Source organism: Sciurus carolinensis, chromosome 1 (assembly GCF_902686445.1).
Source record: "Sciurus carolinensis chromosome 1, mSciCar1.2, whole genome shotgun sequence".
Lineage (NCBI taxonomy): Eukaryota > Metazoa > Chordata > Mammalia > Rodentia > Sciuridae > Sciurus > Sciurus carolinensis.
In genome coordinates, this window is record NC_062213.1 from 35,589,586 (window position 1) to 35,613,964 (window position 24,379).

General features: G+C 33.3%; 1 protein-coding gene across 1 annotated transcript in view; it reads right to left on the reverse strand.

Moving 5' to 3' along the window:
• Window positions 1-365: 365 nt before the first annotated feature.
• The window catches only part of Dcaf13 (DDB1 and CUL4 associated factor 13), a 43,369-nt gene continuing 19,355 nt past the window's right edge, over window positions 366-24,379 (reverse strand). Inside the window, exons 2-11 of the mRNA XM_047557783.1 lie at window positions 22,839-23,038; window positions 22,147-22,254; window positions 18,802-18,891; window positions 17,496-17,651; window positions 13,768-13,845; window positions 11,816-11,898; window positions 7,337-7,501; window positions 2,441-2,576; window positions 1,331-1,494; window positions 366-541 (exon numbers count right to left, since the gene is read on the reverse strand). Of these exons, the coding sequence (XP_047413739.1) occupies window positions 454-541; window positions 1,331-1,494; window positions 2,441-2,576; window positions 7,337-7,501; window positions 11,816-11,898; window positions 13,768-13,845; window positions 17,496-17,651; window positions 18,802-18,891; window positions 22,147-22,254; window positions 22,839-23,038 (1,268 nt within the window). The 3' untranslated portion in view covers window positions 366-453. The remainder of the gene's footprint in view (window positions 542-1,330; window positions 1,495-2,440; window positions 2,577-7,336; window positions 7,502-11,815; window positions 11,899-13,767; window positions 13,846-17,495; window positions 17,652-18,801; window positions 18,892-22,146; window positions 22,255-22,838; window positions 23,039-24,379) is intronic.

Consider the following 24,379-nt stretch of genomic DNA (forward strand, 5'->3'; position numbering starts at 1 on the left):
CTCCCATTTCTAGATTAGTAAAAGACTTGAATTACAGGAAATTGCTCATGTCATTAACCACTCAGATTCTGTGGTGTGCAAGTCACTGGACATCACTATGGAAACCACAGGTTATAGCAGCAGGTAGAGCCAGTGACTCAGCAGGTGGGGCTTATTATGGCAGTTAACACCAAATGCCCTGACAAGATGCCAGGCAAACATCATACTATGGTTGCTTCATTTTTCAGGTGGTCCATAATCTAACAGTTCACTGGGCTGAGGTGCAACCAGGTTTGAGCAGTCAAAACACAAGCAGGAAAAACAGAAAAAGAGAAAGATGAGTGAAGTGATGGTAGGGAAAGAAAAAACACATATTCATGTTTACTATTAAACTAGAGCCAGTACTTTTATTTGTAGAGTTCCCAGTTTAAAGCAACAATAATTACACACCAGGATTGGTAGGAATATCAAATATTATTTCACAACAGCCACTATGTGTTTCTTTTTCTCTGACACAATTGGCACAGACCCAGGCTTGCTATGTTTACGACGATTCACTTCCCTAGAAATAAAGAAAATAAGCAAGTTTAGGAGAAATCATCTTAACCAAAGAAAACATTCTCAAAAAATCATAAAGCATTTTCTTTCACTAGAAAAATAACTACTGAAAAAAACTCACAATGAGAATAGGTAAAAGGTGGTGTTCTTAACTAGAAATAAACTCATTATTCATTTGCTTTTTTTTTTAAGCAATATTCTTTAGTAAGTCTAAAAACCTGCCATGGTTACTTTAACAAAAATTATTTGATCCCATCCCGACATGTAACAAAAGAGCAAAATAATAGTCATTTTTATAGTATAATTTTTTAAAAAGAGCTCTGACTTAAAACTTCTATAATACTTTGCACTATTTGCATTAATTCAAACGTTTCAAAGAAAATATTCCCAGGAGAAATGGCAGTGTAGGGGCAGTTCTGCTTTAGATCCAAAATGTTAGCTCTCAAATGTTATGATGAAGTGTATTAGGAATTCTTGTACTTATGAAATGAGCACCAATGTATGAGTTCTTTGAATTTTTACATGAAAAATATGCAATACCTCATAATTACAGCTACTTTAGGAATCAATTTTAAACATTATCTATTTATAATAGTTTTTAAATGAGAAGTATATTCTTATTTTGATAATTCACTTTTGCTGTCCTTTAAACACATACTTAAAAATAAGTAGTGGAATCCTCACATTCTTAGACAATCATTGCTTTCACTTATGATGGGAAAAGAAAGAAAAAAAAAAAGGTGGGAAAGTCAGAAAAGGGAACTGTAACAGAGTCATCTGCCTCAGTACATACTTTCGTCTACGAGCTTCCTTCATGATGCGCTGCTCCTGAATCTGGCTGTAGATAGATTTTGGTAGATGTCGATGACGAGCAATACGTTTTATATGAGGATGATACTGAAATTTCTCCTTCAATTTCTGGTTATAATCCTTGGCTGCTTTTTCTCTTGATGTAAGCTAAAAAAATGCATTTTGGTGTCTTAATGAATAGTGCGTTGGTTTTGTTTCACTATAACAAATTAAGGAGTACCCTTCTTAGCCCCTAAACTTTTTTATTTTCTGAAAATAAGTGTGTAAAGAGAAAAGGAAAAAAAGTATTTGATTCTATAATAATTAGGTTTTATTTAATGTTAAGGATAATACAAATCAGAGAAACATTTACTGATGAACTAAATCCAGGCACAGGGCAATACTTACTAATCATTAAGCTTAAAATAGAATTGTCTTTAATTACAGCCTATTATACCTTGATATTCCTATTAGGCCTAAGGAGAAAATAATTCATACTTAATCTTTACTTCTTAATATTTATTTCTGATAAAAAAACATTCTGTATGCTTCTTATATAAAATGTGGGACATTTAGAAAAAAATTAAGAACAAAACAAAACCCAACCATAATCCTACAACCAAAAGGTAATTAGCTAATGATAATATCTGTAATATTTTCTGTGAATCTTTTTTAAAGTCTGAAACTTTCTGTATTTACTTTTTACCTAAGTGTTTTAGTTGCTTTGATATTAAAAATAACCTCACAGTGACTTTAAACCTTTGATCTATCCAATTACTAGTCTGCTAACAGAAGAGAGAGGCTTCTAAAGTCTAAACTTCTAGTCCTCAATCTTCTCTTCTTGCCTCAAGGAAGACACACACAAAAAAAACAAGTAGGTTCAAATATTATCAAACATCTGGATTAACAAAGGCACTCTGCAAGCGTCCTTGATGTGAAAAAAAAAATCAATATAGCTTTGTTTGTTTTGTTCCTAACTTACTTCTTTTCATCACAGATGTGTCCATTTCATCAAAATACCTAAAATACTTCAAATGAATCTCTACAATATAATGATATCCATAATAATAATTCAACTAGCTTTATGAAGATGAAAGAAAAAGGGGTCTCTTACCACACCCAATTTTTCAGAAGCATTAGCTTTCCACAGACGAATGTTCATTTCATCAGACCCACACATAATGTACTTGCTGTCAGAAGTCCACTTTACACATATAACATGTTGCATTCGTTTTGTGTGATACACTTCCCTACGGAATAATTATTAAGTTAAGCTCTGGGGATTTTGGTATAGATTTTCTTTAACCATTTGACTGTCAAGTATCAGGATACCATTTTTGAGTTCTAAGGGAGTATAAAAGAAAAATTCAAATTCACTTCAATGTGTTTTCACTGAACCCAATTAATGTTCTATGCTAAATTTTAGGGAATTTAAAAACAATTCCTCCCCTGGAAGAATTTATAATCCAACAAAAGAAATAAATAAAAACAAATTAAGCAAAACCAGATATATAGGAAATTTCACAAAATAAATATGCAATGCAAATAAAATTTTAAAGCTGGGGTAACTTTGTAACAATAAAAAAATGGTTTGCTCTTAATAAGCCCCTTTGCCCATTCTCAATTCAGTTCAGGTCAACAATTACCCTCCCACCCCAACACCCAAAGTAGAAAATAAAACAACAGCATTCAAAGAGCACATTGTGATATGCTGAATTTGATGTCTGATTTTTGCTTTGGGTGCATTGTTTAGAAGCTTAATTGAAGTGAGAGTTAATTTACATGTGTGAAAAGAAAGGTAGGGCTAAAAAAGTATAAGTTGAGGTAAGAATCATTTAATAGTCAAATATGATACCTATTTGGAAAAACTGTGAAACATGCTAAGTGAATTCACAGAAGATACTATATTGGGAAGAGTGAAAAAGAGCATTAAAAAGCAAGTTAAAAGATAAGGTCACGAAAAAATAAGCTAAGACTGCTGGGGAAATAAATTTTCCAAATCTGGATTAAATGATTGAAAATGCAAACTACATTAAGAGAAAGGAAACAGGTTCAACAATTGTACACAGAAGAAAACTCATAGAGAACAACCACATCAAATATAATTCTTATCAATAAAAGTATCTCTAAAGTGTAACTACACAACTAGTCTTTTATATTGTTTGTAAGAGTTATATTTTAATCAGTATGATAAATCATAAGAAACATTTTTAAAGGGGGGAGGATGGTTAAAAAGAATAGCCTATTAAAATGAAAACTGGATGACAGACTGCTTTTTTTTCTTCTTCTCAATGTTCTGCTTCTATAAGGCTCATTTCTTATAATCTCTACCTGCTTAAGAGCCCCACCTTCCCACAGCAATATAATGTGTTTAAAAGTATGGAAATCCAATGAGACTTCAGTAACTATTAAAAATAATTTGTTCAAACCAGTGAAATAAATGGTTAGACATCTAACTAACTTAGAATCGTCCTTAATGGTAAACTATGCAGAGCTCTTAACCTCTTGTTGACATATATGCTAGATTCATAAACTATGCTATTAAGAAATGAATGTTACAAAAACTTAAATTTTTTCTGTATACAGTCAAAATAAACTAATTTTTTCCAAAATGAACTCCTAGTCGATTTACTTTTTTAACATTCATATAATACTTGTAAATACTGAAGGAAATCTCCATAGAAACCTACTTCCAATATTGATTTAATCTTAGTTTTAAAAAATTTTCTTTAAAACAATACATTTTAAGTCAGAATTGACAGTGCATGCCCATAATCCCAGCTACTAGGAAAGGTGAGGGAGGATTATAACAGCTTGAGGTCAGCCTGGGCAACTCAGTGAGAACTTGTCTCAAAATAAAAAATTTAAAAGGACTGGGGTAATAATGTGGCACAGTGGCAGAGCACGCCACGGTTCAATTCCCAGTAGTGGAGAATACAAAACAAAACAAAAACCCCCACAGTTTAACCATTTTGTCGTTCAAAGGAAAATATTTTAAAAGTACAGATATTTAAAAAGTTGCCTAGGCCTGAGTTGCTTGATGTGCATAATGATAAGAAATAATAACAGACCCAAGGAAACAAAGCTGAACAAGCTTTCAAGCAGATGAAGCAAAGGTCACAGAGAGAATACCATTTACATCTAAACACAACAGAGAGCAACAAATATGAAGACTGTGCTTGCAAATCTCCAAATGACATCAGGAAAAATTGCCCTGGAAACGGGACATAAGAACTTCTTTATGCAATTATGGAATAACTTGACCTTATCTGCATTTAGCCAGCCACAATGGCTTAGGAATAAGTCAATCCCACTCAGGAACTGGGTCTTTGGGATCAGAGGTAAATATACAAATACATATTCCTATTTCTCTAACTCTTTGGTTGTTTTTCATTCCTTGTGTGTCTTTATGCATCATGTTAGAAAAGTATTGTCCTACTACCTTCAGAAGTTCAAGCGCCATGAAATGATGGAGGTCTATAGTCTCTTGATTCTTAACAGCCTTGCCTTGGGCCTGACTAATTTATCCCCATAAACAATTCAAGACAATGTAGAGAAGAATATGAAGGCAGTTGCAAGGAAGTAACAGCCACATAAGAACAAACATAAATATTTCTACAATGAAAATGACAAAATAAAGATCAAAGTCATAAGTATACCTTTAACTCAAGTTATCTTCAAAATCAAAATCAAATAATGATGATCAAAATTATTTCCATGCAATAGATGACACAAGGTTTGGGAATCAATGTGATTTCCTTGAATCAAGAGTGGAAAAACATGAATTATCACAAATTATTTAATTATCAAAATTAAAACAGTGAAGAGCCAGACAAGCAAATCACTTTTACCGAAAAAGGTATGGAAGAACTGCATGACTCTTAGGAGGCACTGTTTGAAAGATCTTTTGGTGGTGAACACAGGACTGGGACAAAGTTGAGGCAAGTGAGTTACTCCCTGTGTGAACTTTAAGGAGACATTCATTCTCAAGATGGTACAGATACAGGATCAACCCTGAGAACAAACAATTCCTTAAATTCTGCCTGCTATGCACCTCATTTGTCTTTCCCTAGTCCTGACCCTTCTGGAACAGAAAGAGGGTGGGTTAGGAAAAGGACAGGGTATGTCTTTGAAAACAAGCATCATTCTTCCAGAAGGTTCAGAAACCTGCTGCACCACAGAAGCTAGTTTATCATTAAGAGTAATGATCAAAATTCTCATCACTGCACTAAAATGCTGAGCATCTCTATCTGTTGTACCTACAACACTGAATTAAACATTCTCTAATTTTAAAGAGTGAACAAAGAGTCTGAGAAAGATTCTCTGCTACCATTAATCTTTAGGAAGCTGATAAAGTTGCCATTTGCACTTGTCCTCTAGTGAGAGTACCACCACACAATCTCATTACACAGGTTTCTCTTTGTTCCTTTCCCACATTCTGCATTCTACTCCTTCTCTTTTCCTTTTCTACTACCTCCAATAATCCCATTATCTTACAAAAAGTCCACCTTTTCTCCAACTAATTTTATCAACCAAGACTAGGACACTAAATGAAGTGAGAGTGTACACATACCTATATATGCATATGTATGTATGTGTGTATATATTACATTTTAGAGATTCGTTTATTTTGTTTGTATTTTAATATGCAGTTATCATATTAAAATGGAAGTGGTTATATCTTTATTTGTGAGTAACACTACCATCATACTTGAATTATCATAATTTTTGTGGAAAAATGTCCTTCAGTTTACTTGAATTTCCTTTACGCATACCTCTAGAAATATATCTAAGGTATTATTACTTAGATAGAAGGTGTATGAAAGTGCTTATTTGTTTGTTTTGGGCAGTACTGAAGACTGAACCCAGAAGCCCTCTATAGCCCCAGTCCTTTGTATTTTATTTTGAGGAGGGTCTTGCTAATTTGCTAAAGTGGGCCTTGAACTTGTAATCTTCCTGTCTCAGTCTCCTGTGTCACTGGGATTACAGGCAGGCACCACTGTGCCTGGCATGATAGTGCTTTATTAGCCCACAGCACACTGTACATGCACAAGGGGTTGTATATTTCACAGGAGTTAAGTTTTAAAGTTAGCCTTAACAGGGCTACGGGTATAGCTCAGTGGTAGAGCCCTTGCCCAGCATATCAGAGTGGTGGGTTTAATCCCGACAATTGCTAGAAAAATAAAGTTAGTCAGTAAAATAGACATGGTGGTATATACCTGTTAACTCCAGAGACTCAGGACGCTGAGGCAGGAGGATTGCAAGTTCAATGCCAACCTCGACAACTTAGCGAGGATCTAAGCCACTTAGTGAGATCTTATCTCCAAAGAAAAAAAATATTAAAAAGGGGTGGGAATGTAGGTTCAGTGGTAAAGCTTCCCTGACTTCAGTACCCAGTACCAAAAAAAAAAAAAAAAAAAAAACACACACACACATATGCACATGTATATATGATACAATATATTATAGATACATAAATACTATATCATATTTAGTAAAAAACTGTATAGTAGAGAGCCAGAGAGCCAAGCAGTACAAGACAACATAAATATCACATTACTGAGACTACGGGACAGCTGAGTATTCAAATTTCCTACTTCATGATCCATCACAGCATATATGTACCAAAGTGGAATGAAAAAAGGTCTTGACAATTTTTTTTTCTTTTTAGGTTTTCATTGGTTAAATTTGAATGAGTAAGAAATAAGAAGTAGACAGTATTAATTGCTCTTATACTGCCTTAGTTAAAACTTATCAGAGTTGTTAGCAAATTAAATTACAGAAAGTTTACTCATGACATAAATATAATGCTCTGTTCAATGAAAGAAATTACCTGGTAGGCTAATGTTTTGTCCATAGATGATACAAAGGATGCTAATATCCCAAGCCCACAACACATGGGTATGAGCCCTATCATATATACATAACCAGGCAGAAAAGTAACAGACGAATAACAATTAGGACAAAAAAAAATAAAAAAAAAACAAATAGTTTATTGGTAGTCACATACCTGCTTCGACTTCTGTCCACAGGAAAGATTCTAATAGACTTATCAAAACTAGCAGACACAAACTCTTTCCCAGTAGGGGAGTAATCCACATCAAGCACTGCAGATACATGATCCATGTGGACCATTAAAGGTGTGTCCAGCGCACGCATATCAAAAGTATATAAGCTGTAAAAGAATTTTTAAAAATCTGACATAAATTTCTAGAAAGAAGCCATTTATGTTACTAAAAGGCACTACTGAAAATAAGACCCACTGGCTAAATCATGGGCATCTAAATAAATAGCTCAATCCTGTACATAGACAGTGAAGGGACAGGGAAAAATATCAACAATTTTTATTGCTCCTTAAGATTATATTTACACACACACAAACACACTTTCTCCTCATAATGTAAATCTCATTGTACAAAATGTGGAAGTTTCAAAGAAATGACAAAGAATACAAAATTACCTTTAACTCTACTACCCAGAGAAAGTCAGCTGGTACAATAAAAAAATTTAAACATCTTTGGACTAAGCTATTTAAACTTCTACTTTTGATAAAATTGAGATTAATACCATATAAAGCTTTGTATTTTCATCTCATGCTCTCATCATGAACATTTTCTCATATCATTAAATAATCTTTGAAAAGATTTTAACAGTTGCATACATAAATGAATACAAATTATTTCTCTATTTTTTGGAAATAATTTCCAATTTTAAAAAATCATACTGCTTAAATGAAATTCAAATATTTAAGTTTGAATTAAAACTGAATGAGGCAGATTCAATTAAAATTGAACAGATTTCTAAAGTAGGATCTGAAAGCATGAGCATTTTTAAGGCTTGAGTTGCCAAATCACTTACAATAAGGCTGTTAATTTGTACTCCTATCAGTGACATGTAAGAGGAAGCACAACTATTAAAGCTCTAAACAAACAAACAAAAAGTTATGTTGAAAGTTACCAAAAAAAAAAAAAAAAAAAAAAAAGATCACAGTTTTTCAAAGGGTGTACCAAAATAAGAAAAATATACTTTATGCACAATTGGTAAAAACAATTGACTTTGAGTTTCAAGATTTAAAAATTCTTAACTACTAAAAGAATAGCGCTCCAAATGAGCCAATGAAAACAATGGATAAAAGTAATACAGCATTATTGTGACCATAATACCAAAATACTTCAAGATGATACTGAGTTTAAGTTTTAAGAGAAAGATGATATCTACACAGTTTCAAAGTTCTTCTCCAAAGTTATGTAATTATCACAAAAGAAAAATATAGTAACTAAGTTTAAAAAACCTGATAGTTTAATATTATCATCAGTAGTAAGACATACTGACATCAAGTACCAGACCTTTGTATGATAGTTATGATCTGGATGCGAAATGTTCCCCAAAAGTTCATGTGTTAAAGACTTGGTCCCCAGTGCAGTACTTAGTGGTGGGGCCTTTGGAAGATGATTGCATCATGAGGGCTCTAACCTTATCAGTGAATTAATCCACTAATGGATTCCTAATTTAAAGGTTTGGAGAGGTAGTAGAAACTGCATAGTTGTACAAAGCAAGTAACTGAGGTGATCTCCACTCCTTCCCTCTGCCATGAGTTCTACAAGCAACATTGGACTGAAACCTCAAAATCTGTGAGTCAAAATAAGTCTTTCCTTCTTTTTCCCCCTCAGGCATTATCATAGCAAAAGAAAGCTGATTAACATACTAAGACAAGCATATCAATTTTGTGTGTGTGTGTGTGTGTGTGTGTGTGTGTGTGTTTAGATGAACACAATACCTTTATTTTATTTATTTATTTTTATGTGGTGCTAAGGATTGTACCCAGTGCCTCACATATTATAGAGGAGTGCTCTACCACTGAGCTACAACCCAAGCTCAATTTTGTGGTATTGACAAAAACATAATATCAATCTAATAATGAGAAAACCTTAGCTAAATCCAAATTAAGGGTAGTTTACAAAATAACTGACAAGTGGGTCCTCTTCAAAAGTACTAAGGTTCCAGGCACTGTGGCACATGCCTTTAATCCCAGCAGCTCAGCAGGCTGAGGCAGGAGGATCAGGAGTTCAAAGTCAGCCTCAGCAACTTAGTGAGGCCCTAAGCAACTTGGTGAGACCCTGTATCTAATAAAAAATAAAAAGGACTGGAGATGTGGCTCAGTGGTTAAGCACCCCTGGGTTCGATCCCTGATACCAAAAAAAAAAGCACTAAGGTATTATGCACTGAATGTTTATATCCTCTCAAACTTCATATGTTGAAGTCCAATCCCCAATTATGATGGTATTTGGAAGTACAGTCTTTGGGAAGTAATAAGGTCAAAAGGGAAGAGAGAATCTGTGCCCTCATAATCCAGAAAACTGGCCTGCCCTATGAGGGGAAGCAAGGGGAGGTTGGCTGGATGCAATCTAGAACATTAGGGGGCAATAGCAATGTCATATTTTTGCAACTTTTCAGTAAACCTAAAACTGTTTCAAAGTAAAATGTTTTTAAAAATTACAACTTAAAAATATTTCAAAAAAATAACACCACTATGAAAAGTCACAACTTATACAAAAACAAAGCACTGTTCTATAAAAACAATTTTTTTTTTAACTTTTATTGAGGTTAAATTTTTGAGTTGACAACTGCTTCAGAGCATTACCTGCCCAGAGCAGTGGTTCTCAACAAAGTTTGAGTCATGAGATTCTTTAGGGATCATCTATTTCAAAGTTCTCTTCTTACAGATGATAAAACTATGACAAATAATTAGTTTTAATGATTTGCCCAACTTTTTATAGCAATTACTGCTTGACCTAGATTTGAACTTGCGTTTCTAATTCACAATGATTAGAATATTTAAAGGGCATTTATAAAAGAAGGAAAATATTTACAAATACAGAAAAGGGATACCACAGCAAGGTGATTTTCAAGTAAAAGCAATTATGGAACATTCTAATAATCATTTCTTATATATGTTCTTTCTTTTGTGTGCCATATATATAATGCTTCCCATGGCAAAAAATTCAAAGGATGCTCTGAAAAAAGTTCATGCTGTCAAAATAGCTAATGAGAATGTACTTTAGACACCTTAATAAAGTGGTCACAAAACTGCAGTATTACTTATTTCATTCATTGTTTTTAATTGGAATAATGTCATTTGATTTTGAAACATCAAAAAAAAAAAGAATTTCATTTAGTGTGGGTGGTTACTATTAGTAACCATCCAACTGTGCCTCTCTTCAGTAAAGAAATCAAAAATGTTTTAGTAAGTACCACTAAAACATTATATAATAAATCACATTTATGAACTAATGTTACTACTACTTATGCTTTCACATGTATAAAGTGGAACACAGAATGTAAATGTAGAAAATCTAAAGTTCAATCCACCACCAAACTTCCACCTTCTCTAATAAAACAAACAAAAATATTAGGAACCTACCATATACATAGCACTACAATTAATGCATTGGATAAAAAAGATGAATAAGGAGGTTAATATCTCTGCTTAAATATCCTAAAAAAGGTATACCACACATGTCCTGTCCACCTTATAACAGTTATGTTTGTTTTTATCTTTCAAGAAAAGATGAAATAAGTGCCACCGTGCAATGCTTCAACAATGTTAAAACATTACATAAGAAACAAAACTCTACATAGGTCAAGAATATAAGGCAGATTAAGAGAATTTTACACAACAGAATCACAGAATAGCCTACCTGCAAATATTAAGTTAAAAAATTTCAAGTATAATTTTTCTTTTGCTTTAATGATGGAATAGTGACAGCTGACGGCATGAGTACATGAGTAAGAGATACTAATATTTGTAGGCAGACACCAGAGATGGTGGCACATGTCTATAATCCCAGTGACTTGTGAGACCGACAGGAAGACCTTAAGTTCAAAGCCAGCCTCAGTAACTTACTGAGGCCCTAAACAACTTAGTGAGACTCTGTCTTAAAAAGTAAAAAGGGTTGGGGATGTAGCCCAGTGGTAAAGCACCCAAGTGTCCCCAAAATTGCAAGCAATATTTTTGTTTCCATTAAAACATATATGATTTAGTCTTTACTCATAGAGTCTATATCAAAGATCATCAAACTTCATTCATAAAGGTCCAGATAGTAAATATTTTTGGCCATAAGGTCAAATGGGTCATAAGGTCTCTGTGAAAATTATTCAACTGAGACATTATAGCATAAAAGCAGCCATATCTAATACATATATATAAATGGGTGTGAAAAAATTCTAATAAAACTTTTTATAAAACAGACAGCAAGCAGGATTTGGTCCAGAGGTTATAGTTTACTGTGCTTGGTATACATCATTCCAAAAACTGAGAAAATAATTTTCTAAACAGCTCTTCTCCAATTTGGAAATTATTTTTAGCAAAGCAAATCAGTTTTCTAACTTGTATATGAAGGCATACTTACCTAGTGAACCATACTGTAGTAGTAAAATGTGTGTAATTGAGTCATTTGATAGAATACATTTTTACAAAAGCAAAACTTACTTGTAATCTTCATTTGCTGCAGTAAAAATAAAAGCTTCCATAGGGTTCCAACAGATTGTATTTGTTCTCATATCTAAGATAACCTGAGAAAGGAAGCATATATTATTCTATTATTACAAAGTTAATTATCTTTAAAATGAATAAAGTTCCTATTTCATTGCTTTTTTCCCATTGATTTAAGCAAATACTTAGTAGACATCTACTATGTGCACACTATTGCTCAAAGTGATGGGAAAAGAAATCAATTAATAATAATTTCCTGAATACAAGGCAGAGTGGTACATATGAAAAAGAGAAAAATGGTTAATACCTGGTCCCTGAATTTCAAATAACTTAAATGACTAAGTATCAAACTAGGAACAAAATTAATGGTGAGTTTAAGATTAAGGTACAGAAGAAATGTTTCAAAAGAACAGCAAGATTTGAACTGACTTATGATTACCAATAATTTATAGTATTTCTCAATGGAATGCCAATGGTATTTGGGGAAGGATAATGTTTTGTTGTGTGCGACTGCCCACTGTAGGGTGTTTAACTCTCAGGCAGTTCTCCAGTAACTGCTTCTCTCATATTCCAAAACTATACCTTGTGGAGGATTGAAAAATACTATATTTAGCATAGAAAAGATAGAAGAAACACTGACAAAGGCCAGGGATGCATCATGTAACCCATGATGGTAAGCTGGGCAGCAGCACACATGAGGTCCTAGCTTCAATTCCTAGTACCACAAGAAATAAAAAATGAAAAATGAAGGAGGAGGAGAAGAAACACTGACGGTAGAAACGACAGTTAAAAATAAAATAGCACTGATGAATATACTCTGCATATTGTCTGACTGATTGGGGAAAAAAAAAATGGAATGCAAACTGGAGCCAGTTATTTCCTACAACCTAAAAGTAGTGGAACACCATTAAAAGAAAAGTGGGGATGGGAGGACAGAGATCACATTTATTAAACTAGTACCTCACGTTGGCATTCTACTGAATACTGAAAGTGTATGTTTTACTCTTATCAATATGCTGCAAGGTAGTGATTAATACCACCATTTTATAAGAGAAATACAGATTAAGTTACACACTTAAAATTAAATACCAAAGTTCATGTAGGATCTTCTCAATATATATGAATGAGTAAAATGATTTAAGGTAGTACTTTGGAAAAAATAATCATATTTATCTACTTAAATTGCAACACACACACACTCTTCTCCTGATATGAGTTTATAACACATCATAAATATACTTTAGGAACAAAGAGAGTATTAAAAGCATTTCCTTTATCGATGGACTATGACAACAGACTCATGCAAATGAATAATATCTAGCCCGTCTTGTGCCCTCACAATTCTACTAGTACTTAAAATCAACATTATAACCTTCAACTTAAAAAAGTACTCATCTTTCTACCTACAACAAGATTTCTCTCCTTTTTCAGAGTTAGCATAGGTTGTATTAGTTTTGACACATAATCCTAGAATTACCATATTAGAACTGTTGGGAAGACTACTACCTTGGACAAGATAGTGCCTGTCTAAAAACAAAACAACAACAATAACAACAACAAAAACTCCCCAGCAAACTAACTAGTACCCACCAGCATATAACTAAACAAATAAAGCTGGTTTTGTGAATGAGTTCTAAAACTTTCAGGAATAAAATACTTTATCATATATGCCTGATAATATTATACTGCTAAGTAATAAGTTGCAATATATGTCATTTAATAATTTTCAATTCAATTAGTACTAATTAGATGCCTAAAACTTGCTGGCATCATGGAAGACACAGAAATGTAAGCTTCTTTAAAGTGCAATGGGAAGCTGAGAGAAATGCCACTATTATCACTCTGGGATTTAAGACTATTTCTATGAAAATAAAAAAATTTACTTCACATTTTCAGCTATTCATTTTACAGAGAAATGATAATAAAGCAAGGACAAAATTGAAACTCACCTTTTTCAGAGGAGTAGCTTGCCTCATATCATATAGTACTATATTTCTGTCAGAAGCACAACTTCCCAAAAGAAATGTCTAAAAATAATTATAATAATCACCTGTTAAAAGTCAGGCTTGGCAGCAAACCATGTCTATTCACTACACAAATGATTTAATATACTTAATCTTTTTGTTAAAACACCAAATTATAACATTAAAGCTCATTTTATGAGGGTACAATAATCATATATAATCTTAGCAACCTAAATAGTTTCATTGTGAAGATCTCATACATATATTTTAGATACCAGTGGTAACAATGTACAGGTAACACTTTTAAAATTCATAATAGAACATATTTTACTTATCTGTTCTTCAACTTTGACTTGTTTACTATTTTCACTATTATAAATAACACTTCAAAAAACATTTCTATACATTAACTCTGTTCCTTAGTAAAAATTTCAGAAGTGACACTACTTAATCCTAAAAGTATAAACAATTTCACTTTTTTTTTTTTTTTCCTTTTTTGTGGTGCTGGGAATTGAACCCAGGGCCTTGTGCTTGCAAGGCAAGCACTCTACCAACTGAGCTATATTCCCAGCCCACAATTTCATGGTGTTTGATATTCAGGGCTACTTATTTTCTGAAGAAATGTACCAATATACACTACAATGTGGGAATATACTGATTTTACTGCCTTAAGTAATGTCATTTAAAAGTTAATACCTGTTCTTTTCTTTGTGGTACTGGGGATTGAACCTCAGATACTCTACCACTGAAGTGTATCTCCAGTCCTCTTTTATTTTCTTTTTTTGAAACAGTGTCTAAGTTGCCAAGGCTGGCCTTGAACTTGTGATCTTTCTGCCTCAGTTTCCAAAGAAGCCACTGTTTCTGTATGACAATATTTTCTTAACACATAAATTTTCTGCTTTATTAGAAGTTAAACATTTGTTAACTTTCTGTATAAATTAGGCCTGTCCTTTGTCCACCTTTTTAAGATGTTTCAAATATTCAGCTTATTTATGTCAGTTATAAATGTGCAAACTACTTACAAAACCCTTGGCATTAAGTGAAAATAAGCCTTCAACCACCCAGTTCAGGAGCCCTGAATACCACCCTTCCTCCTCACTCAAGGTTTCTAACACACAACTCTTGGTTTCTGCCTACTATTACTTCATAGTGCAAGTGTACCAGGAACAGGAAAAGTTATATACTAAATTGCTGTATGGTCTCCTAACTCCTACTACTGAGCGTATACTGTTCAAATCAAACATCATAAAGCTAACTTTATAACCTTGATGTCTTCTCAGACCTTTCCAAAAGCCTCCTCTGCTGCCTCTCTGAGAACTGCCCTAGAGACCCTGTAACTTTTCTTGTCTTTCATTATGTCACCTCAGCATTTGACCAGGTTCCATTTCTAAAAATAGACTGATCTGAGCAAAGCAAAAAATTCTATTTAGATTGAAAGTCGTATTTTGCACTGTAAAATATAGCAACACTCAGGATAAAATTTTGGTTTTACTAAACACTACGCTTCAATACTTTAACAGAAAATTAATTATTAATAATTACAGTAGACAAACATACTCCTTTTGTTCACAGCAATGTCCTTTCCATTAAGTTTAATATAGGATAAGAGAAATGCACAACATTTGTTTTTAGCACTAAGCTCATAAGTTTAATAACAAACAAATACAGGAGAATGAATAGAGCTATTATGTAGACAAGTGTGAAAAACATGGTTGCTAGGTCATGACTAATAGTGAATTATGATTTTTAAATTGGCCATCTCAGAGGAGCTGATCCTCTGACGTAGATGTTCACCAAAATAGAAAAGCAAAAGATCTGTCTCTTGGAAAAGTAGGAATTTATCTGTCTGGGTTTATTATTTTTTATAGTAAAAGCATCATCATCTTCAATTTGGATAGCACTTTTTAAAAATGTTCACGTACATTACTATAATTTATGCTCACAAAAAAAACTATGACATGCACTGAGAGATATAATTTAATCTCATTTTAAAATAACAAAACAAATATAGAGAAGAATTGTGATGTGGATAAAATCAATTCAAAGGCACATTGGCAGGAAACACAGTTTTGACTTGGCTCCACAATAAGTGGAGCATAAAACATTCTTACAAGTTGCTTATATTTGTAGTCCTATACTGTAAATCTAGCGTGGCCCTCTAGGCCATACTCTACTCCTGTAACCAAGGGAAACATGAAGGAAGTTGGAGAATGGAATAAGGATACAAAAGAAAGAGAAACTATAGACTATAAATCAGTAAACTTTTTCTGTAAAAAGCCAAAGAGTAAATATTTTAGGATCTGTGGGTCATGTGGTTACTATAGCAATTACTCAATGCTGCCATTATAGTGCAAAACAGCTACAGACAGCATGTAAGCAAGAGGGCCAAACAGTGTTCTAGCAAAACTTTGTAAAAACAAGCAATGGGTCATATCTGGCTCACAGACTGTGCTTTGCCAACCTCTGCTCTAGACCTGTAGCCTCTCCTAGAAGTGTGTACACAGGCATGTGCTAGGGGCAAAAAGGGTATCTTTAGACTGCCTTCTTGGTAATACCTCAAGGATACAATCACATCACACTACAGCACCTCATATTCTATTACATCATACAATTCTTATTACTTGCTACTCTGATTTAACCTTTCTTCCTTCCTTTTATTAGTCTTGAGTCTTTGAGAGTATAAAACTTACATATCAGGATTTTTGTTTACAGCACTTAATATGGTAGCCTCCTGATAACTTCTAAAATGAAATTATGTATGCTTTGATCTCCTTTTCTTTCTGAAGGAAAGTATCTCTACTGAGTGTTCTGGACAATGAGTTCATCATTACTCTGTGTTCTTTTTTTGTACTAGGGACTGAACCCAGGGGTGCTCAACCACTGAGTCACATCCCAGTCCTTTTTAATATTTTATTTAAAGACAGGGTCTTCTAAGTTGCTGAAGTTGGTTATGAACTGGCAAATCCTCCTGCCTCAGTCTTCTGAACCATTGGGATCACAGGTGTGCACCATGACACCCGACTATTATTATGTGTATTAACAAAAAAGCTCAGGGAAAGGTAGCGTCTTCAGGTAGCCTCTAAGTTCACACCAGAATAGACAATATGTAATGGCCAATCTCCAAGTCTTCTCCTTGACCAGGGAGGAAGTATGGAGACTTTTTTTTTTTTGCGGTGCTGGGGATTGAACCCAGGGCCCTGTGCTTGTAAGGCAAGCACTTTACCAACTGAACTATCTCCCCAGCCTCAAGTACGCAGACTTTTAAGCAAAGAAAAATATAAGTAATTATCACACAGTCTAATGATGATCATGCATGTTACTATGAAGCACTGTATCCTTATGGTTTATAAATAAAACACTGCTCAATGTTCTTTCTGACCTCCAAGATAATTAATAAAAACTAACATTTTTCTAAAAGTACAATGAAATTATCTGTGGAACATGAGTGTTGAAGGTATAAATAAATTCAAAGTTAAACAGTTCAGTATTTGCTTAGTTCTACACACCTTCCTTCTCTCACAATCCTTAACACTGGTGTCGGGAACTAAACTTCAGGGAAACAAGTTGAGATTTGTCAGAACTCAAATATAATCTGCAAAACTGACCAAATGCCAGAAAACCATTAATAGTCAGAAAATTCCTATATCTAAAAGTTTCCTAAACAGAGATAAAATGATTAAATAATAACAACATATTTTTAAAAAGAACATTACCTCAATTGGGTTAAATTTAACACTATTTATACTGTCAAATCCCCAGGTCATTGAACATATAGGATTGGTTCTTTGTTCATCCCAAATGTCAACTTGCTGTCCACATGTGGCAAAAGCAGGATCTTTCCAGTGATGATCAATTCCAGTATACACTGTCTTTAAAAGAAAAGAGTTTGTTAAAGATGGGTGTCTTCTCTGCTATTTCAAATTTGCAGACTAAAAAATTAAATACACTTATCTATATTTTCATTTTTAAGGAAATCCCCAAAACAAAAGTGACTTCTTTGAAGTCATTCCTTCAAGTGAAAAAAAGTATCCCAAAGAGTTAAAAAAAATTTAAGAATGAACCCAACTTTGTTTCAAAAATTACTAATGAATTTGTTATCACCCGAGAATTATCTCCATCTTATATTCATAAACCAACTTCATGTCCCTTTAAGAACATTTGTAACTTCTTGATATCTGAGACAGAACCAAAATACATATTAACCATCATATTGCACTTGATCTTAGCAGAAGGCCAAGAAGAGATTAACCATGATACTAAAATAAATTGGTGATTTGAGGAATATATTTAGGTTAAAGAGTAAATCTAATTTTAGAATTTTGCCTTCTTAGAAAAATATAAGCACTGTAAAACATGGATAGTTCAAATGTTCTTTTTTTTTTTTTTAAATTATTGTAAACAAATGGGATACATGTTGTTTCTCTGTCTGTACATGGCGTAAAGGTATACCATTTGTGTAATCATAAATTTACATAGGGTAATGTTGTTTGATTCATTCTGCCATTTTTTCCCTTCCGCCCCACCCCTCCCACCCCTCAAATGTTCTGAATTAAACTAAAGCTATAACTAAATCATAGCATCTCACTGGCATAACTATTTGTGAGCCGTATCATACACTACACTTCATTTCCTAAAGGATAATTTCAAGAAATTCTGAGCTATGTAAGATCTATGATGATATAAACCAAACAGAAGCTGAAGCATTATTTTTCTAACCACTACCCTTGTAGATTTTCCTCCACGTTCTTCCTACAAGAAATGTTCCCTTACATTCTGTGGCTAAAAACATATCAAATTCTACTACAATGAACTCCAAAGAATTGTTCCAATTCTTTAGCTCTGAAGAACCTTAATTGCATTAAAAATTGCTTAATTTAAATTGCATTAAAAATTATTGCAAATAAAAACCTCTCATTTCTTATCTACATTTTTTTTTCCTTTCTGGAAATTATAACTATGAAATAATATAAAGAGAGGAGAGTTTTAATAGGCAAAGAACAAATCAATTTATATTTATACCTTTCCTAAGATTGTATGCAGTGGCTCTTCCTCTTCTCCATAGCCTGGTGCATCCATTTTCCATTGTTTCACTGTTTTGTCATCACCAACCTAGACACATTTGTTTTAGTATGATGGTAATGAACAAGTTATAAATTAAAACTTGCCAACATGTATCAAATTGTAAGCATTTCAATGAAAAAAACTACATATATCATATTCTTCCTTTATCACATTTATTGATGCATTGACATGCCACTATGTTATGGAAAAGATATGTGACACATACATAAAGTATATAAAAATAAAAATAAAACATCATGAGTAATGCAAAAGAAGAACCTTAGGGGAAAAAAGGTAGGTCATAAATATAGTGCAAAATGCATATAGTGATAAGTATGGCACTTCAAATTAGGGAGAAAAATGGATTATAATAAAATGGCTTGAAATATCAGATGAGTCATGTTAAAAGTTTAAGCCAATATGATGCCTCACATGATAATGAAATTATATACAGTTACAAATGTAAAAAATGAAATAAAAGACATAAAAATGCAAGCAAGAAGGTATTATTTACACTCTTGTAAGAGATAAAGCCCTTTTTCTAGGACACAGGACTCCAGAAAGCACCAAATTAGTAGTTTTCAAGCAGTGAAGGGTAGATCCCTGGGGAACCCCAAGAACTTCTGGGGGGTTCATAAGGTGAAAAATTTTTGATAATGTTAGTAAAAACAGCATTTGTCTTTTCACTGTGCTTATGGTTGCCCAGATAGTGACAAAACAATGGTGAGTAGACCTGTAGGCAACTCCACCCAAATAAAGGCAAAGTAAAAATGTATGATAATTTAGCTTTGAGTTATTTGGTAGACATATCTGAAATTAGGTCAAATAGGAATGTAAAGCAAAGTGTAATATAACATGGTTTGTGGTTGAAAACACAAAGTTATTATATATAAACACAAAGTTATTATATATATAGTACTGCACAACTACACATACACACACTGAGTATCCCTTATTTGAAATGCTTGGAACAAGTAATATTTTAGATTGGAATATATTTACATATACCTAATGATTTATCTTGGGGATGGGACCCAAATCTAAACAGAAAATTCATTTATATTTCATATACCCCTTAGAAACAGAAACTGAAGGTAATTTTGTACAATCTTTTTAATAACTGTACATATGAAAATGTTTATTGGTACAATGTACATACATAAATATACATAATAATATACATAATAATGGCATTCATAATGTCATACCTGTACATGCACATAACAGATTTTGATCACTATCACTCCTCTTTACCTTCCTGTTCCCTCCCCCCATCTGCTTGCTCTACTCTACTGATTTCCCTTCTATTATTTTTAATTAGTGAATTATATATAAAAATGGGATTCATTATGGTATATCTGTACATGGTAGATTTTGTTCCCCAGTACTCCTTCATACTCTCCCTCCTCCCTCTCTCTTGATCCTGTTACCCTACTCTATTGGTCTCCCTTCTATTTTTATCGAAATAGTTTTCTGGCACAAAACTTTCTACTTTTGGCATCATGCCAATGCTTAAAAAGTTCCAGAGTTTAAAGTACTTCAGATTTCAGATTAAGAATGCTTAAACTGTACAGAATTGCTAGTTTTAAAGTTCACATTTCTATATTATATATAATTTATAATGAATTTTTAATAAAGATAATAAAAAGATACATTTTCATCTATGGGAGGGACATGAATTTAGCTTTATTTTTGCAGCAAATTAAAAAATGGAAACATTTCCAGCAAAACACTTCATAGTACGTATAAGATTAGAAAACTGATTAGAGATAGGCTTTGGCAACAGAATCAGGAATTTTTTTTTGAAGATGCTAAAAATAGAATCCTTAACAACATCCTTACAATAGGTAAAAAGTATCTAACTAGACTACATCTTACTAACAACTCTGAATCTGAGCTACTGACAACATTCTAAAACTCAATTCTGAAACATGATTTTACTGGGAGTCAGTAAGGTATAACCTGGATACCTAGGCTTTGGCTGATCTGGTTTTGACCAAATGGGATATGTTAGCATTTATAGAAAACTGGATAAACTGTGTCCTTGAACACACCCTCCCTGGAGGCCTCAGCAATACACGAGCCCCTAAGCAACTTAGACCTTGTCTCAAAAGAAGAAAGAAGAAAAGCTAGGGATGTGACTCAGTGGTAAAACACCCGTGGGTTCCGTCCTTAGTACCAAAAAAACCCCATAAATGAACTTAAGAGGACATTATGATAAGTGAAATAAAACAGGAACAAAAAAAGGAACACAAGCTGGGTCCAGCTGAGGCTGGCCTTAAGTTTATAGTTCTCCAGCCTCAGGTGAGTTCCACCACATCCAGTTTAGGTTCATTTACACTGTTGCAAAAGACAGGCTTTTCTTTTTAAAGACTGAAAAGTATTCTATTGTGTATATATGTCACATTTTCTTTATCCATTTATATGTTGATACATTGATACCATATTTTGACTATTGTGAATAAAGCTTCCAATCAGTCTTTATTCATTTTCAGCATCTAAAAAAACATGCTCTAAACACTCCAGCTGGATAGTAAATGAATCAATACATCCAGAAGAAAAACCAACTAGATAAATGGAAGAAGCCAGTTAGTTCTGACTTCCCTCCTAAATTCCAGACCTAAGTTTGTAAAGGGATGGTAGATATCTTCACTAGAATACCCACTGGCAGACCAGGTCATCAAACCATACCTTTCTCTCGCCTCTAAATTTGCTGATACTCCTGACTTGTCCTTTTATGTTATAGCAACTATCTTCTTCCTAGATACCTTTCAGTTGTCAAGCTTGTCAAACCTCCAAGTTACTAAATACAATAATTTCTTTCTACTATTTTCACTTCCCAGGGTGGCAAATGATGTAATAATAACATGAACATACTTATACCAATAAACTATGTACACTTAAAAATAGTTTATGTAAATTTTACTACATATGCATACACACACCCTTCAATAATTCCTTACTGTCTGACAGCTGAAGTACTATTATTCATTTTAGCACTGACAATCTTCCAGAGTAAGTCAAACTACCTTTCCAATCTTACCTTCCATTAATCCTCTTTTCAGGTGTCAGTACAATATTAGTTCAATGATGTTAAGTAATTATTTATAAGAAGACAAAAAGTATAGAAAAGGTTAGATTATACACCAGAAAACTAGGGCTTTTCAAGGTTTAATAAGTTCTTTATATTGTAGAACTCCAAGAGAACGTTGGATTGTTCCAAATGAACTATAAAATAATTTGTTCAGTTAAATCATTCTTACACATGTTGAGAAGATTCAATGACAACAGTAGTAAACTTACAGTAAAAAAAGAAGTCCCACAAAAGCGTGTACATATTCCTCGTACAAAACCTTCATGTGCTTGTATTGTACGAATACATTTTCGTTTAGTCAGGTTCCAAATTCTAACCTATGATAAAACATACCAGGAAATTTCAGTGAACTATAAATGTAACAACATTCAGGCACAGGAGTACAACATTTGAAGAAAGAAATTTGCCAATGAAAAGGCTATAAATCACTTTTCCAGACATATAAAAACAATTCCTTTGATTTAAAATAATTTGATACATATGGATATATATGTCTGTGTGTACAAATACACATCTGTATATGTACACACACATATACATATCAAGATGAAAATTTAATCTTGATTAAATTTTGATTCTAGTTTATTTGATTCTACTTTAAAATAAAGCTTTTTCCTTATCAGAGTAGGAAATTAAGTGTTGTCATTAATAACATCCTCTGTGAAAAAACTCAAATGTTTATTATAAAGTTACTTTATTTACTGTCAAACTGAGCCTTAAGCTACTGCATTTACAATTTTTCATGATTAGGGAAAAAAACTACCAAACTATTTCAAACAATTTAGTCTTAACAAATGAAACTGAAATCAAAGTAAAACCTACAGTAACTAAAAACTAAAGGAAAAATATTTGTAATAAAAATGTTTTAGCTTCAAACATCAAGGTTTAGAGTATCACTTGCCTCTCCATCACATGCCCCAGAAAGGACAGTAGCTAGGCTCTTTGGATGCTTTGCCAGGCAATTGACTCCATCTCGGTGACCATCCAGGGAAGCAAGGAACGGTTTTGCAAACACACGTTCCAGTTTGGTAGCATTTAAAGCTCTTACGTATTCTCGTGGTACCTCAAAAGGATGTAAGGTAGGATCGTAGTTTCTTGGAACTGAAATAAGAACAATCCTTCTTGAAAAATAATTCAGTTAACATTTTCCAAAGAGACCCTCGGCTAATCAATGTATTATTCAATGAGCCTTTAATTAGGGACACTGATGCCTAACACTAAGAATATAAAGTCCAAGACCTGGTGTCCATAAGTCTTTCCAAAACTACCAGAAAATCATGAAATGCATACATTTAGTAAAATAATTAGGTCACACACACAAATACACACACAGCTTTTCCTTCTACACATCCTACTGTGCATCCTTCGACTGGTTATATCCTCTCATGGGCAAGGCTTTGACACATTACTCATTTGTACTCCTTATGCCTAGTCTGGTGCCTGGCACAGAGCAAATATATAGGAAGTTCTGTTCAACTGAACTCAAGCTGCTTAGGGAGCAGAGAATGCTATTTACCTCTGGTGTTAAACACTACACTGACAGACGCACAATGTGATTATAATTGCATTCTACAGCTAATATTTACTGAGCACTTTCCACATTTCTTTATTTACTTAAAAAACACCAACAGAATTCACTAGGTTCCAGGCACTGTTTTAAACACTTCATATTAACTCATTTAATCTCCATACCACCCTCGGGATCAGATACTATTACCATTTATATTTAAAGAAACTGAAGCATAGAAAGGTTAAGTGACTGCTTGTGATGTAATGGAGCAGGTAGCCAAACTAATAAAGTCTGACTCCATAAGCCATGTTCTTAACCACTCTGCCAAACATTTTGCTGCTTCAGTTAATAATTCTTAGAAAATAATTCTAAGCTCACATATCTTAAAAAAAAAAAAAAAAAACTCAAGGTGTAAAGTAAAAATGCATCTTCTTACCCCCGTGACTTCACCTTATCATTCTTTTTTTAATTCCCTATACATTGTTGGATATAATTGTACATTGTATCTAACACACAATAAACTTCGGTCATTCTTGTGAATTCCATATTCTATATTCCCCAATAATAAATCCAAAGTCCTACTCATCCTCTCTCTGAAATACTCATTCTTTCCTCTTCCCCCACTATCTAATAACTTAGGGCCATTTTTACATTTTTTCCTGGGACTACTAGAAAATCATCCCTAGTTGATTTGGTGGCAATTTATACTATCATCAGATTAACCATCCTAAAGCATGTCACTCCAGTAAAAATCTTTTTTTTTTTTTTTTAAACAGTACTGGAAATTGAACCCAGGGTCTCACACATGCTAGGCAAGTGCTCTGACACTGAGCTACATTCTCAGCCCTTTTTGTTTTTACTTATTTTGAGATCAGGTCTCACTAAGTTACCCAGGCTGGCCTTGAACTTGCAATCCTCCTACCTTAGTTACC